The sequence below is a fragment of the Amphibalanus amphitrite genome, unplaced genomic scaffold (genome assembly GCF_019059575.1).
Source record: "Amphibalanus amphitrite isolate SeventyFive unplaced genomic scaffold, NRLGWU_Aamphi_draft 000507F_arrow, whole genome shotgun sequence".
NCBI lineage: Eukaryota > Metazoa > Arthropoda > Thecostraca > Balanomorpha > Balanidae > Amphibalanus > Amphibalanus amphitrite.
The window spans coordinates 153,707-170,288 of NW_024882001.1; the positions used below are offsets into that span (position 1 = coordinate 153,707).

A 16,582-nucleotide genomic window follows, 5' to 3' on the forward strand; every position below is an offset into this window, starting at 1 on the left:
GTTTTAAAATCACAATCACCAGGCAATACGATTTGCAAAATCACGAACTTCATGAAACGTGCAGCTGTTTCCGTATGATGGTCAGCAAGCTAAGTTAACTCGACTAGTGCTAGTGAGAAACCTGACTCGAATACGGGTTAGGCGGTCTAATTGCCAACTTTATTTCTTTTTCAATATCTCGTGAATGGAGGGAATTGTATGATGCAGTGGCACCAAACATTCGCGCTCGACTGAGGAAGACTTGTGGCTGTCCGCTGGGCCAGATATAGCCACATTGTAAGTACTACATGAAATAATCGTAAAATGTAGGCATACCTAACCGACATTCCAAGGTAAGAGATCACAGTGACACTTTGTAAAACATTGGTAACGAGGATCGTGGCATCAAGCGTACCGAACTCTCAGTTGTGTATGTCCGCAGCCAGCTGCTGCACGCCGTTCTAAACGTTATGCTAAATGCTGAGGACGATGAATCGCATTCGTGTGCAGCATTGCCCCTGCGATTATTCTTTGGATCTCCTTTCCCTTTTGTTTGTCGAGAATAACTGCACCGTTTTTGCTTTCAGCGATAGCCATAACCGGTTTTCGAATTCCTCACTCGCAAATGACAGTCGAGCACAAACGCGCTGACTGCATATCAACTCACGCGTCCATCGCGGGATGCTGGGGGCATCTTCAAGCCACAGTGACTTACAGAACTAGCCGGGGACAACGACGACCACGTGACCCTCGCCAGAGACCGCCCGGTCGGGTCACGTGACCGGACGGCGACCTCGGCAGCTGGTTCTGGCCGGTCGGGAAAGTGCTGCGGCGGCGGCGGCGGCGGCGCGGACGCGGAGCGGTGTGGTCACTCCTCCTCAGCGCGGGGTCCACCATGGTGCGTGTCCACGGAGCACTGCTGGCCGCCGGCCTCCTCTGCCTCGGTGAGTAGACGATCGACGGTGTCTCTGCGTCCTCTGAGGACTGCACGTCCTCATCTGAGGACGGCGCCTCTTCCCGTGTGCACGATGCCCTTTTCTCCGAGGATGGTTCCGTTTCCCCATGAGGACGGTAACCTTCGTCCTAAAAAACGGCATCTCCTTACTTTTCTTCCTCCAAGGACGGCCTCTCCCTTCCTTCGAGGACGAGCTGACACGCCAGCCCGGAATTTGCATTCATACTGTTGGCTGTGTTTTCTTGTGTGCCATTCATCATCAGAATTCCACTGTTTTTATGTTTGATATTAAGACTTTCACAGACGGTAACGGCATCGGCGTGCAAACAGACCATGGAGCGCACTGTCTCTTGCCCAAATCAGAGTGGCCGACACAGTCAAACCAAGACATTTTTGTTCAATATACCTCCTGTCATGTAGCAAACATCACCAATACCGTCATCTCCTTCATTTTGTTTCTACAATCCTCTTCTACGTCCAGCATTACCTCCATAAGCAACAAGTACTTCCTCTTAGCACGACTCGACACGAGCCTCAATCCGCACATCTACAATCCACGGCATTTTCTCGTCTGTTCAGCTCTGCTTCGTCACCCCTGACTCCTCATTTGTCCACTGTTGTCATCCCCGTACCTTTCGCAATTCTTATCCGTGTTATGTCGAATTGTGCAGTTCCGAACAGCGATGTGTTTTTGTCATTGTCATCCTCCCTGCCTTGAGCTTTAAAAAATATTTTGCCGATAAGCATGCGATACCTGTCGTATCCGACATTTAGATCTTACGTTCCAATATATACTCTCTCGTCATGTCTTTGTCCCATCACTTATTGTCACTTGCCGTGCAGTAGATCTGGGTGGTTATAGAAAACTCCTTTCCTGTAATGTTATTGAATCGTGAATGATGACCTCACTTGCGACTATGAATCATCAAGCGTTAATAATACTAAACATGCGAAAACTTCTTTCCGATGACAAAGATAGTCCCCGAAGAGAAATTTTAAGCCATCAACCGGGATAAAAGAGCTCATTATCAATCCTATCGATGCACTCATCAGTCTGCGGTCGTCTCCGGAGCCCCTGAGCCTCCCGGTGGGGGCCAGTCGCCTCTGGTGAGGTAACCTCCGACGTCGGCGGCGGGTTTAGAAAGGCGCGCGTGCCGGCCGGCCGGCCACTGATGGAGGTCGACCGGTCACTGGTGGTGGTGGGGCAGCGGGACCGGGCCGGTCGCACGGGCACCGGTACCGATCAGCCGGCCTTGGACCGGACCAGCTGAGAGCCGCGGGGCTCAGAGATGAGGAGAGGGAAGGGAGTGGGTGGCTGTCACCGGGCGGGGTAAATACAAGAGAGGGCAGGGAAGTTTGAAGTAAGAGATGGGAAGAAGAATAATGAATGGGAGAGGAGAGAGGTGCGGCTACTGCCGGTGAAGGGGAAAGTGGGAGGAGTGACTACCAGTGATGGGACTGTGTGCTGCTGCAGGATGCATTAGGTTGTGAAACACAACAAGACGAGTGCTTTTGGCTCCACAATGTATCGTCATGTGACAGTCAGTCACCAGGACGCTGCGGTCGGACCTGTCGACTCAGAGGTGACCAGCTTAACCTTGGCGATCTCGGTACCACCCTGAGCATTTCTCCGAGATGTCGCCTGGTAAGGAAAGCCCAGTCGTTAACAATAGTCTCAGAGTGTAATCCTCAGAGCGCGCGATTCTCAGAATCGGGACGTCAGGGTGCGGCCTGGCTTCGGAACTTTTATAACGGTGCCACAGCGTTTCAAACATTAGACAAGAAAATCGCGTGATGACGGCTCGGGTTCACCACGATCAATACATTTTGTTAATTCAACCTCTAGGCGCTAAGCTCTAACTTACATTTGATCACACTTCATTGATCCCTGCTCTCCTCTCTCTCTCTCTCTCTCTCTCTCTCTCTCTCTCTCTCTCTCTCTCTCTCTCTCTCTCTCTCTCTCTCTCTCTCTCTCTCTCTCTCTCTCTCTCTCTCTCTCTCTCTCTCTCTCCAGCCATTCACCATTCTCTCACCGTCTAACAATCACGGTCCGTGTTACCATTGTTATGCACCCCCGCGAGGCACACCCATTGGCCGTCGTGTGACCATCGCACATTTGGCGGAACGAAACCCATCGACGTAAAAGCTGCTGCGACAGACATGACTGGTTCCATGCACCGGATTTAGCAATGGCACGTCAGTGTATTGCATTGCAATGGTGACAACTCGTCAAAATGTTAGGCCTAACCACGCCCAAGAGCTTTCGCCACGCAAGGTTTTGGAAAGAGTTTCTGCTCTATTCGTGCCGATATCAACTCTGTTTGGTGTCTAATACCAAAAAAGGCACATGTTCTTATTCGAGATTGGGCTGAATTTCAAATGAATTTCATTTCTTCAGGTGTAGGTATGATATAAGAATCAATTTTGTTGTTCTCGTTTTAGAACGAGCTGATTCTTTTAAGCATTTCTTCACGTTGTAACAAGTCGGCAAAATTTGCACCTCTGCATCTTTTCAAGCCGGCCAATTTTACCATCTCCGTTCTGTGAGCACCAGCCCCGGCTAGTCTGTGTCGAGCTGAGCCGGAGTTCCGGTGCCGGTCCGACGGACGGCTCAGGCCTCAGCTGAGATCAGCTCAGTAGAGGGCCAGCCTGTCTAACGGTAACCTCGGGTCCCCACCACCTTCAGAGAAAGGGAGAGGAACCGGTAGTGGAGCGCGGTGCCACGGCGGTGCCGGGGAGGAGGGAGTGCAGTCCCCGGGAGGGGAGGGAGGGGCTGGAGGGAGAGGTGTCGAACTCGGGGCTGGGATGGTGAGCACTGGATGTGAGCTGACGTCGCCCCACCTAAGGACCGGTCCTTGTAGGGGAGAGGGAGATGTCTGACGTTAACTCTCACCGACGCAGAGTGAAGGGATGAACCTAAGATAACATCGCGTGAACGTGTTTCGGTACAGTTGTACCTAAATGTACCTACAATGAGCAATTAATTGTTCAAGGCTTGTCTGCAACAGCCTGCAACAGCCCCCCCCCCTTTACATCTTCCATGTCATATTATATATCGTCGCTGTCTGTTCAACATGAAGTGTGCCACATATAGCATTCGCGACGCCCAATGAGGATCTCATTGGCCCGACTAAATCATTATTCATTTCTCTTTCCATTTTCACTTTGCGGCAAATCTTTCTGAGGCGTCTTATGTGAAAACGGCCGAAGGACAAATAAACGATGCTAGTTACATGCAAAGGTATAATGCCGCAAGTTGATTGAAATATAGATTTGAATTGGTTATGAACAATCGACTGCATAAATGCTGTATAACAAGATAATATGCATAACAGTTGCTTGTTCCCAGTTCCGGAAGCGTTTGGTTCTTGTCACCAGCCAGTCTTTTTAGTCATCTCTTAGCTGTCGGTATACAGGTACCTACCGGAGCACTCAGTATATCTGAGTTCCGACATGCCCCGATCAAGGCCGATCCCATGGTCAACCTGTTGGAAACTGACGGTTCGATGACGGCTCTTCCGTCTCCATCGTTTCCGGGCTCACACAGAGAAAATACGGGATAGGAACAGCGGTTTATTAGGCACTGGAGCATAAAAATGGAGCATGACTTTCACGTACGCCTTGAAACACGTTCGTCGAACTAATATGGAGACGGGAATAGACCGCCTATTAGGCGATAAGGAGTTATTCAGTGTTGATAGAAGACGAGCTCTTGTCATTACGCATATATTTAGAATGCGTGTAGGCCAGCTCACCTTTCTTCTGCGCATGCTTATGTAGAGAGTCGCCAGGTCCGTTAGGGTTGACCTACCTTTATTATATGAACAGGCCGGATATGGGTGACAGTCGGGCATAACGTCACAATACGCACCCACCACAACGATCGTTTGTTGTTGGTGCTCTATAATCCCGTCGTTAGGGATCCAATGGTCGGTGCAGTGCAAACCCTGCTACATTGACAAGAATGATGCATTATTTCATATTGTTTCTAACATTATAAGCCGCAAAATATCCGATTGATGGAAGGGATGAGGATGCTGGGGCTGAAGCTTAAACTATGGCAGATGTACGCAGTGTTGTGTATCAATGTTAATTGTTAATTGTCAAATGTTCAGGAACGCGGCGCACATTGCCAGTGGCGAGATCAATACGCCGCCACTGATCGATAGATATGTATGAAGCCACTGATACGTCACTCGCCATCCGGTGCACAAGCCGCCGCACCGTGATACGTCGCTCCGTGATCCACCCGTGACACCGTGACACTGACTTGACCTGTGACCTGTCTTCCACAGCCGCGGGGCAGAACCTCCCGGACAGCGGCGACTTCGAATGTCCCCAGTCAGATGGCATGTTCGCTGACCCGACCAACTGCAGAAAGTGAGTAAAGTGAGACCTCCTTGTAAATTAATGAAAATATGATCTTTAAATACATGCATGGCTTTACCTTTACAGTTTACACACAATAGGCATTTTTGCTCGGAATTGCTAGTTTCATTCCTAATTTGCTATTTTTGATCCCAGCATTTGATCCCTTACCTGAATATTTTTACGACACATAAATCAACCGGACTCTTGGCGTCAATCGCCGTCTAATCGACGAATTGTCTATGTGCATAATTTAAACTTTAACTGATTAACAATGACTAAGTACAACACATGTCGATGTGTGCATTCATATCAATCTTGAAATCGTTTGGATTTGATCCCCGATAACAAAAATGTACCATTGTCTTTTTGGTTAAATGCTGCTTTACTAGAAAGGATTGCGTGATACAACAATCTTTGTATGTTTGTTGCCGCTTGCCTCCACTGATTCCTGACACGCCGTGTCTTCTACCTCTGCAGGTTCTACTCGTGCGTCGACTCGTACCCTCACAGTTCACTCTGTCCTGCCGGCCTGCATTGGCACGCCATCGACAAACAGTGCACCTACAAAAATCTGGCCGTCTGCGGACCGCAGGAAATCGGTGAGTTCAGAGTGGACAAAATAACGGTGTACTGCTATGGAACTTTCAATAAAGTGAACGTGTTTGGCTTCCTGTGCTAAAGCGTCCAGTTTATTCAATAGCCTGTAATTTTATGCGGGCTGCGAACACGTAGACGGATAGCAAATATCACTTCGAATGTTATAGGTGCTTGATTTCACCGCTGAAAGCTTGCTTCGTGAGTTTGATATGCAACCCAACTTTTCCATTCGTGTCTGATAATTTGTCTGCCCTCTGTGTGTGCCAGAGGTGACCACCACCACGCCGGACCCGTACGCGGCCTCGGCGTGTGACCCGGCACGCTGCAGCCTGACCCCGGTCGACCCGGCCGAGCCGGGCTGCTTCTGCTCAAAGGATGGCACGCGCATCCCCGGAGACATTGACCCCAAGGAGGTGAGACACTGCTTCCCTCATCCCTCCTGTAAAAGGAAACTTAAGTATCAGTGTGCTTTCATGTTTTGGCTGTCACCTAAATGTATTAAAGCGCTCCTTATAACATTAATTATAATTTCTAGCGGTTTCGCTGTGGCCTTATCTTTTTCAATACAAGGGAAGCATGCCCGAACCATCATTCTTGATCCGTTCACATAGGCAAAAGATAGACAATGTGGCTGGTGGATCATGCCTCACTTAGCATTGCATGGCTGACCCGACCCCGTTATCGCCTTCCAGACGCCACAGATGGTCATTCTGTCCCTGGATGGAGCCGTCAACGGTCAGAACTACGAGCACTACCTGGCTCTCTTCAACGACACCGTCTACAAAAACCCCAACGAGTGTCCAATGCGCGCCACCTTCTTCGTCAGCCACGAGTACTCCAACTACCAGATGGTGCAGGATCTCTACCACAAGGGCCACGAGATTGCCGTCAACAGCATCACGTAAGGCACCGCCGGAGGGCTTTACGGGCGACGATTTATTTATAATAGGTGGAGATAACCTACAGAGACTAACGCCGAGATGAAGTTTGTGTAATCTATGGAGACTAATGTCAAAAGTAGAGATTACTGTCATGATAGAAAAAAACTTGGGATACTGATGTCATATCCTGCTCCTATATCTCGCTCGGTATTGACGCCGTTCCTCCGACCGCTACAGGTCCCGGCAGCTGCAGGGTCAGACCTACGAGGAGTGGGTGCAGGAGATGGTCGGCATGAGGTCCATGCTCGCCAAGTGGGCCAATGTGTCCGAGTTCGACATCTTCGGCATGCGCGCGCCGCGCCTGAAGCCCGGCGACAACCGACAGTTCGACGTGAGTTGGTGCTTAAGAAATGCTTAGCTTTGATAAAAACGAGAGAACAAAAACTTAAGTGTAGGTAAAACTTATATCGGTCTATTCTTATATCGATTTATTTGTCTTATTTTAAATCGATTCGTCCTAAAAAAAAAAATAACGGTGCATTGCTGAAGGTTCTCAGACCTTTACGGCAGCTTCACTGTCACTCTGATCCCATGTGTGATCGTTGTTTATGACCGTGACCTCCCGCCGCCCTCAGGTGCTGTTGGAGCACGGTTTCGCGTGGGACAGCTCCATCCCCGTGCCGCCTCTGCGGGTACCCATCTGGCCGTACACGCTCGACTACAAGATCTCGCACGAGTGTCGCTCCGGTGGCTGCCCCACCTCCCAGTACCCGGGTAGGTTGGTGCTTGTTTGACGCAGGGCTCACTGAGATCCAACTGGTGTTGGTGGGCCACTGAGGCCACGTGATGTTCGTATTCTTTTTCTTGTCATTTTTATGTCTATTTTTCAATTTTGATCGTTATGGCCGCGTTTGAATCTAATTGAGCGGGATAGTTATGCAGCATCTCTCTGATTTTATGTATTTTATGTGTGCTATTTACACTGTTGTGTCAGAAGTGGTATGATTATTGAAGTGCGTGAAATTATTCCACGCGGAAATAATTGTACGTACAAATTTGTTTGGAGAATTTTGTGGATAAAAGAGAGACTTTTGGGCGCTACTGGTGTTCGGTTGTTTAAATTCTATTACAAGCTATTTCGGCCTTATCTCGGTCTAGTATACGGTATTGTATAAATAAGGGAAAATTCGACAGGGAAGATAAAGGAAGCTAAAAATGGCGAAGAGGCGAGGCACGACAACGAACCAACGATCGATTCGATTTTGTCCAGTTTGGATACCGGTGCTGGAGTCCGGTGATGGTAACCGGCGATGGAGCCCGGTGATGGAGACCGGTGCTGGAGCACGGTGGTGGAGCCCGGTGATGGAGCCCGGTGCTGGAGACCGCGGTTATGGAGCCCGGTGATGGTGACTGGTCGTGGAGCCCGGTGATGGAGACCGGGTGGTGAGCGGCGAGTGCTCCGGTTTGGTTGGAGCCCTGGAGCCCGGTGATGGAGCCCGGTGATGGAGCCCGGTGCTGGAGACCGGTAATGAAGACCGGTGCTGGAGACCGGCGATGGTGCCCGGTGATGGTGCCCGGGAGGTGAGCGGCGAGTGCTCCGGTTTGTTGACCGATTAAGGTGCACGGTTTGGTTTTGTGACCGACGATGGTGCCTAGCTTGGCCGCGGTTTGATGACCGAAGATAAACGTTTTTGATATTTTGTTTGTGTGCGTTTTAGTGATCTTGAAGATCAGAGGGGGGTGTGTCAGAAGTGGTATGATTATTGAAGTGCGTGAAATTATTCCACGCGGAAATAATTGTACGTACAAATTTGTTTGGAGAATTTTGTGGATAAAAGAGAGACTTTTGGGCGCTACTGGTGTTCGGTTGTTTAAATTCTATTACAACTGTGCACTGTGTAAGTGCAAAAAACATGTTCCTCTTATTTGCTATATGCGCTGATGTTAGGTGTTTTTCAGTATCCATCCTTATCTACAAAGTGTGATTTAATCATCCCTCTGCTCCCCCAGGTGTGTGGGAGATCCCGCTCAACTCGCACTACGTCCAGGGCTACGACGGCGGTCACTGTCCCTACCTGGACCAGTGTGTGCTCTTCAACTACGAGCCGGCCGAAATCCTGACCTGGTTCAAGGAGGACTTCAACCGGCACTACGAGAGCAACCGGGCGCCCTACCAGCTCTCTTTCCACACCAACTGGTTTAACGAGGCCAACCTCATCGAGGGTCTCAACCTCTTCCTGCAGTGGCTCAACCAGAAGTGAGTGCCGCTCTTCGGCAGCAAAATGCAGAAATGCTGAGTTTTTCCCGTCATTAAAGAAAAAGATGGCAGATGCAATTATTTGTTGTTTATTTTGTGCAGTTCATTGCAAACTGCATTTGTAGTTCTTTGTTGGACAGAAGACACCCAGCCTAACGCTGTTCAGCTGCATAACTTGCTCTATCCCAACCCTGGAGGTTTAACTCGCTCCATGTCTTTCATCAACCTTCCCGCCAACCAGCGGCCTGTGACATGTATTGACCTCCCGCCCCCCTCGCCTTCCGCAGGGACGACGTCTGGTTCGTGACGATGACGCAGGCCCTCTACTGGATGACCGATCCGATCCCCATCAACCAGCTGGCTCAGCTCGACCAGTGGGACTGCAGGAAGCGCAAGGACATCCCGGAGCCGGCGTGCAACCTGCCCAACACCTGCCGCATCAGCTTCAAACCGCCCAAGGACGGCGACCCGGCCTGGGTGCCCGGCACCAGGTCAGTCCGCGAGCCTCTGTAGTTGCTGAATGGGGAATTGGTAGAACTAGAGACTAGGGATGGTTTTGCTAACCTCGCAATGGTTCGGCACGTAATTTACTTTCCCTGCTATGATACCAGTGGAATTGGGATAAATGTCCGAGGACGTCGCAGACTAAATGACACGATTCGGACTCGGCTCATTTTTTTCGGGCGATTCCTCTTGCTTTCATATTGCTTGTTTCATAAGCTAGTTGCCTTTATCGTCAATCTGTCTCCACAGAACGCCCGCTCACATTTCTTTTGCCCTCTTTTACAGGTACTTCACGACGTGCTTCTCGTGCCCGAAGCAGTACCCGTGGCTGTACGACAGCGACGGTGACGCCGGACAGCCCGACATTTACGAGAGCGTCCAGTTCAAGAAATAGGCGGCAACAGCGGCCGACACCACTGTGTGGTGACCATTGATGACCATTGGTGATGCTTAGGGGGCTCTGCGTGACATGTCTCCTGTTGGACTTGTGAAAGGCTCGATTTGAGGTCGTCGCGTCACGCGGGTTTGGTTGAGAAAGTGAGTGTCCCGATGTTATTCAGGAGCCCGACCAGTGACAATTTAATGCGGTTGGACAGTGTTTGTCGTTAATTGCCTGTTAGAGTTCACTCTTGTGATAATTTAGCATGACGAACGTGACGTGTTTCGAAGCTCAATAAATGAGTTTAAGATTTTGACTGCATTCTGTATGTAGATAAAAGCTTTACCACCGAAGACAAACAATATACGTAAACGTATTATATGAATATATTTTAACAAACATACCATTTGCCTTTTACAGCATAACACCTAAAAAGTGTAGCGGTTGTCACTGCAAAGTCAGTCACGCATAATTGCAGCACAGTATCCCAAGGTAATGCTTCGTTATCATGAAAGCTATCACGTTTGATATGATCATGGCCAGGGACGTATCCAAGGGGGGGGGGGACGGCCATGGCTAGGTACTTGAGGACGATTGGAATCCTCTGTTACGAACGTCAAAACTCAGAGATCGTTGATTATAAAGCCAATTTAACCCTCCCCGGCACAGGCCATTTTGCGTCCTTTGACGGCGCAAGTGTGTGTGTGTGGGGGGGGGGGGACGACCTCCCCTCTCGCGCTTGGCCCCTGATCGAGCTAGAGATTCGCGAAAAACATGAACGTGTTGCCCTGACAAAAATAAGCCGATGATACCCAATTTTAAGGTCCTAGGTCATCGGTTGACCTTCCAGGTCAGGTCAATGACCCAACCGTCGGGAAAATCGGGACCTGTTAGAACGTCGTAAAGTTTGGCTGCCATGGGGGTTCCGGGGTGCTGATCACGAACATCATGTTCGTTTTGATCACAGATGATGTCCTTATACATTTAGGCCAGGTCGGGTCAGGTCAGGTCAGGTCAACCAGTAAAGGTCCTGCCGGATAGTTGAAGTTCGTGTCAACCACCTCTGATAGCTTCGTAACATGTTACGAAGGCACCAAAACTACTTCGCAAATGTTCAGATGGTTGCTAACTTCGAAATCAGCTCCAAAAACTGGCTTAACCCTCGCCCGTAAACGGCGATCTGCCACCTTCGCCCATGCAGGGGGGGGGGGTTGGTGCGACCCCCCCCCTTGGCGTTTGAAAACGGAGCGTCGTAGAGCTTAGCGGAAAAGACCAACGGATTGCTCTCGCCGAGATCTCGCGATTGGTGGTATATTTTTTGGTCCTAGGTCAACATTTGACCTACTTTTGACCGGTCAAAGGTCAAATTTTCGGAAAAATAGACTTTTTTCAACTTTCCGCGGCGATTGCGGCAAAACGGTGGGAGATATCGACTTGAAACCTTCACTATCGTGTTCCTTGATCAATTCTCTATCGTTTGGTATGTATTTCGTTTCCCTAGCTCTAAAAATGGCGCGTTGGGAGCGCCGGAAGTCGGCAAGGTCACAGTCGGCGGCAGAAATTCGAAAAATCAAAATTTAAATTTTTGAAATCTGATTGTATTTTTGGATTTGGTAGGTCCATTTGCTCCCTATAGAAGCTAATATTGCTGCATATTCCCATTGAGGTGACAAGAATTAGCAAAATAGTGGTTCGGGCGCTTTTCAAAAATAGTACCGGACGCTGTTCCTCTTGTGACGTCATAGCTCCGTGACCTGACCTGACCCGGTCAAGTTTCTTATACCATATGATAGCCAATACTTGCCCCAACATGCATGTGAAGTTTCATCACGATCCATCAACCGATGTCCGTACCACCGGCAGGAAACCTCGGGCGTTGGCACTCAGTTTGTGAAAATCCGGCCGGAGGCTGTTCCCTTTGTGACGTCATAACTCCGTGACCTGACATGACCCGGTCAAATTTTTTTTTATCAAAAGATGCGCAAGGTTTGCCCCATCAGGTACCCAAAATTTGGCGGCGCTGCGCGCCGCCGTTTTTGCACTATTTCCGAAAAACCTCAGGGGGGGTTGCACCAACCCCCCCTACATGGGCGAGGGTTAAGTTAGAGGCATGTAAAACTCGAAAAAGTGGATCGAGGTCATCAAAGGCCAGTGACCTGACCTGGCCTTCAGATGACCTTGACATCCACCCTTATGCATAGGGGAAGCATCAACAGATGTTTGAACGCTTGAAACCACGAAAGGACTGCAAACGCGCGGCTAATGCGAACCGGCATACGCCGAACCGCGATTCCGGCCAAACTTGGTCTCGAAAAGTAGGTCACAGGTCAAAGGTCATTTGGGTCAGGGTCATGAAGTTTTCAGAATAAGTGTAAAATTGATCAGCGCGATGGTACTGAAGGTTTCGTCGCGATCGGCCGCTTCTTACGCGAGTTATTTGCGAAAAATCTTAGGGGGTTGCATCACCCTGTGTGTCGGCGAGGGTTAACCCATCCCATTAAATTTATTAGATATCTCATTAGAAATGACACAATATTGAGAAGCGTAATAATTCCTCATCTAAAACAATGGCGTTTCTAGAAGCTAATGCATGATGACGCTAAAATCCTAACCGTGCCGTAGCCCTCCAATAAACCGTGTCTTTCCAGGACAGCAAATGCTGAATGCATGCGATAAACTAATTCACAGCGAGGAAGCTCCAATGTGCATGCGGGAATACTAATTTGCTGGTCTGCACATCTGGCTAGCATTGGTCTTAGATGGATAAAGCATTCAGCACAATTTAATTTTTGAGTTTCATACCAGCAGAAGATTCCCTTATGATCTATGCACATTGCATGGGCTTCGAATGCTACTCGCTGGCCTTCTGATTTACCCATTTAACTGCACACCAGTACTTCATTCAGACCTTATTTACGTCTTCAAAGACATTTTATCACCATGAAATGGTCAAAATTTAGGCGCCGTATTTGATTATGTCTCAGTTCAGGGGCCAAGACGCCAAATGTATGATGTTTGTGGGTCTTGAAAAGAGACTGCTTAAGCAGACTTCCCCGAGTAAAGGATTCAGACCACCTGACACCGTGGTCTTTTGAAGCAGCAAAATGAATAGGTAACGCTGTCGGGTGAGACTTTTTGAGCTGGGATCGGTTGTAAAAGGCGGCCGGGCTACAGGCTGACGAAAGCAGAATAATAAGTGAGTGACCTAGTATTCCAGCGCTATATGCTTGAAGAGAGAACCAATACTCGGTGATCGATGAATATTATATGAAGGGCACGCCTATTGGTGCTCTTTACCTATTATGAACACATGTTTCGGTCAGTTTTCACAAACGACAGCGTCAGAAAAAGTGATACTGTATCAGAAACCTTCAATCATTTAACAATCCCTAATCTCCAAAACTCGGCAAGTGCTCTAAGAAATTTCCAACGACCTCTCAGCGCGCGCGACATAAAACTGCTCTTTGCAGAGCGGGTTAGTTTATGATCGGACGGCTATCCGGTAATGGTCCAGGAGGGCTCATCACCTCTAAAGCCGAGCCCAGCAATGACTTTGTTTGGGGAGTAAACAGTGAAGGAGATGTGATCGCGGCCCACCGGCTAAAGAACGTCACACTTAAGAAAGGGCAGACATGTCGGGAGCGCCGCCATAGGGGACGTTTTAAAGCGACTTGGAGGAAAGCAACGCGGCAATGGTGAGGAAAGCAGCGATCGACAAAACGTGTTAATCGAGGAAAATGAATGACGACTTCTGCACTGAAGAGATTATCTAATTTCCATTGGCAAGTAATGCATAGGGATGCAGAAATAAGCTACTTAGTATAACAAAGTCTTTGCTACGATGCAACATCATTTACCAAGTTCAGGAAAATGATGTGACATATAAGTAGAAATTAATTAGTTTCCCCTCACTAATCAGCAATTGATGCATTACATAACCTTTGCACACCTGACCTATAGCACGGCTGTAAGCTTGGAAAATATGTTGCTATTTCACTGAACATCATTCCGTAGTTCAGACATTGATCCGGAGTGGCCCAGCGTCAACATGTCCAACATATCCATCACTGAGCATTACGGACAGTATAATCCGTGCTCTAACTGCTGTATACCATGAGGCTGTGGGCTGATGACCTCGACTTGTAACGCCATATTTTTCCATGACCAATATGCGTCCACGGGAAATGAAATGCATGTCATCGTTTTATTGTCATTGGCCGGGCTGCTTTGCGGTCCCCGCTGGTGTGTTTTGAGCGATCCACTCACTATTCGTGAGGCCGCCGCCGGGCCGCGGGGCTGCGTGCTGCTGACGTGGGTCGGACGTCAGCCGAGGTTTTTATCCCGTCACCTGGCCGCCACCGTGACGGATCTGGGGGAGGGGGACGGGGGGGGGGGGTATCGCTGTGTCACCCGCCTGGTCTAGCCAGCGCTAACGAGGCAAGTTGGGCCACTCAGTAGACACAGGAGACGACTGACCTGAGACGCGCCGAGGACCGGCACAGGAGACGAACAGCTGACACCGAGATATCAGTCCCAATAAAACCAGACAGCAAATCACGTCCCACATTGTACACGCAAACATATGGAACGCGAACTATTTATTACCACGTAACGTATAAGTAACTTCAGGTACCTACCTACCCTTAGCATGTAGGTATGACACTGCTTCACACAGCTCATAGCCAATTTAATTACCTTTTCAGAAACAATAGTCATTCTAACTTAGCACTTTGGAAGTATTGGAAATTGCTAGAAACAGCAATAAGACGCAACACCTAAACCTTAAGTAAACTACCCACACTGGACACCACATATGCGTGTTTAACCGATAAGCACCTAGCCTAGCCGACTTCCATTGATTAGGACTAGGAACTTTAGCGATGCCGATTGCCAACTAAGCATACACAAAGCCTCGTCATGCGTTATAGATAATAGATCAACGATCGACCATGCATCGAATAATGAGGTTTTGAGGGGAACCCCCTTGGGATAACCCGTGCCGACCCCAGGGGCTAATGGTTCAGTGGTGGTTAATAGAACAAATATTGTTCGTTATTGACTTAAGCCAGTCCTTAGTGTTTTGCTCGAGATACACCGATAGGCAGGGGCACAATATAACCAGTTTATAAAGATGTACAGAAGCAGTTGCGTATACTTGATGCGTAGCATATAGGCCAATAAAATAATATCGTATGTCTAAACAGATCAAATAGGCTGGATAAAAAATGAAAGAACAAAGACGCAGATATTTGTATGCCAGGAGAGAAGTAATTGATTTATTTGGATTTCAAACTATGTATATCTATCAAATATAAAGTCGAGGGTGTTAACATGGAAATGTTCTGACTATGAGTTAGTCTCTACGGTGTTTTTACGGTGTTCTTATGCCACCTACCGCAGTTCTTGGGTCCCATTCTTTCACGGCAAACTGTCAAAACTGTGGCAAATGCAGAAATGGTAAACGACAGCTTTGACATTGGGTGGTTGATCAACCAAAGCACATCTGAAGTGTTTTATTGTGTGATAACTTTTAGAACAGTATACAAGAAAAAACCTTGAATTTATATGCACTTATGCCTCAACATAATACAAACTGTATGATCTATTGATTCGATTTCAGACCACTCATAGACCCTTTTAGTCGACAAGTAATGTAGGTATGTACCTAACTGAATTTTCACCCAGTACCTTTGCACAGAGCCCAAAACTCCCCAGCCACATGTAGCTGGGAAGATGCATCTCCGTAATCCTGTTCATGATTCGAACCATTGAATGCATGCCGGCTGTCATTACTCATCAGTCATTGCTGCCTAATCCCAGGGTTTATCCCAGCGACACCCCCTGGGCATCTGGTTGTCATCACCGGCGCAGTCCCCTTCAGCCGTAACCGCCGTTCGTCACGTCAGTGGACGGTTCCGCGGGGCGTTCGCAGACCTCAGGGACGGCCCGCGGCGGTCCCCCGTGACGCCACAGCTGCGTGAGGGCGCTCGTCGTCAGCTGATTGTGTCCGGCCACCTGGGGCTCTGCCGACGGGTCGCCATTTTCATCGGTGCAGGAATTAGTCACATTGTCCCACCACGAAAGAGGTAGATGATGAGTACCGCACACGAGAAGTGCGTAGGTCAGAAATTAATGACACTCAGCCAATAATCGACGGCCATTATGGATATCTTAAGTTCTGACTGCATAATTGTATGCACCTTTTTGGAATTTGCAACACAAAGATAGTAAGATGATGCATGACATCAGTATTGTTTTAATATGCAACATTAATAGTCATGCTTGAAAGTAGACTTTGCAGTCAGAGGCAGTTGTTCATAACAAAGAAACGGCAGATGCACATCTTCCTCAAAGCCTGTTTAACAGCATCTCGCCTTTAATCGATCTGTCCCTGTCCACTCTCCAGTCTCTCCACTCTCCTCTGTCTCCCCTTCTCCTTCCCTTCCCCCTCCCTCTCTCTCTCTCTCTCTCTCTCTCTCCCTCCCTCTCCCTCCCTCTCTCTCTCCCTCTCTCTCTCTCTCTCTCTCTCCCTCTCTCTCTCTCTCTCTCTCTCTGTCGATCACTGTCTTAGTTGGTCACGCTGCAATCAGCCTGCCCCGGCGATAACATCTGCGTCGGACCGAGTGTAGCGCCTCCCTCTCAGAACTTACCAGAACACA

The 16,582-nt window shown here is 48.8% G+C and overlaps 1 protein-coding gene across 1 annotated transcript; it reads left to right on the forward strand.

Moving 5' to 3' along the window:
- The first annotated feature begins 801 nt into the window (after positions 1–801).
- On the forward strand, positions 802–10,236 carry LOC122392927 (chitin deacetylase 1-like). The gene is made up of 10 exons (XM_043388305.1): positions 802–923; positions 5,230–5,314; positions 5,783–5,904; positions 6,170–6,315; positions 6,595–6,803; positions 7,021–7,174; positions 7,419–7,557; positions 8,794–9,040; positions 9,328–9,531; positions 9,830–10,236. The coding sequence occupies exons 1-10, from the start codon at positions 875–877 to the stop codon at positions 9,936–9,938; spliced, it is 1,464 nt and encodes a 487-aa protein (XP_043244240.1). The 5' UTR covers positions 802–874; the 3' UTR covers positions 9,939–10,236.
- The last annotated feature ends 6,346 nt before the right edge of the window (positions 10,237–16,582 follow it).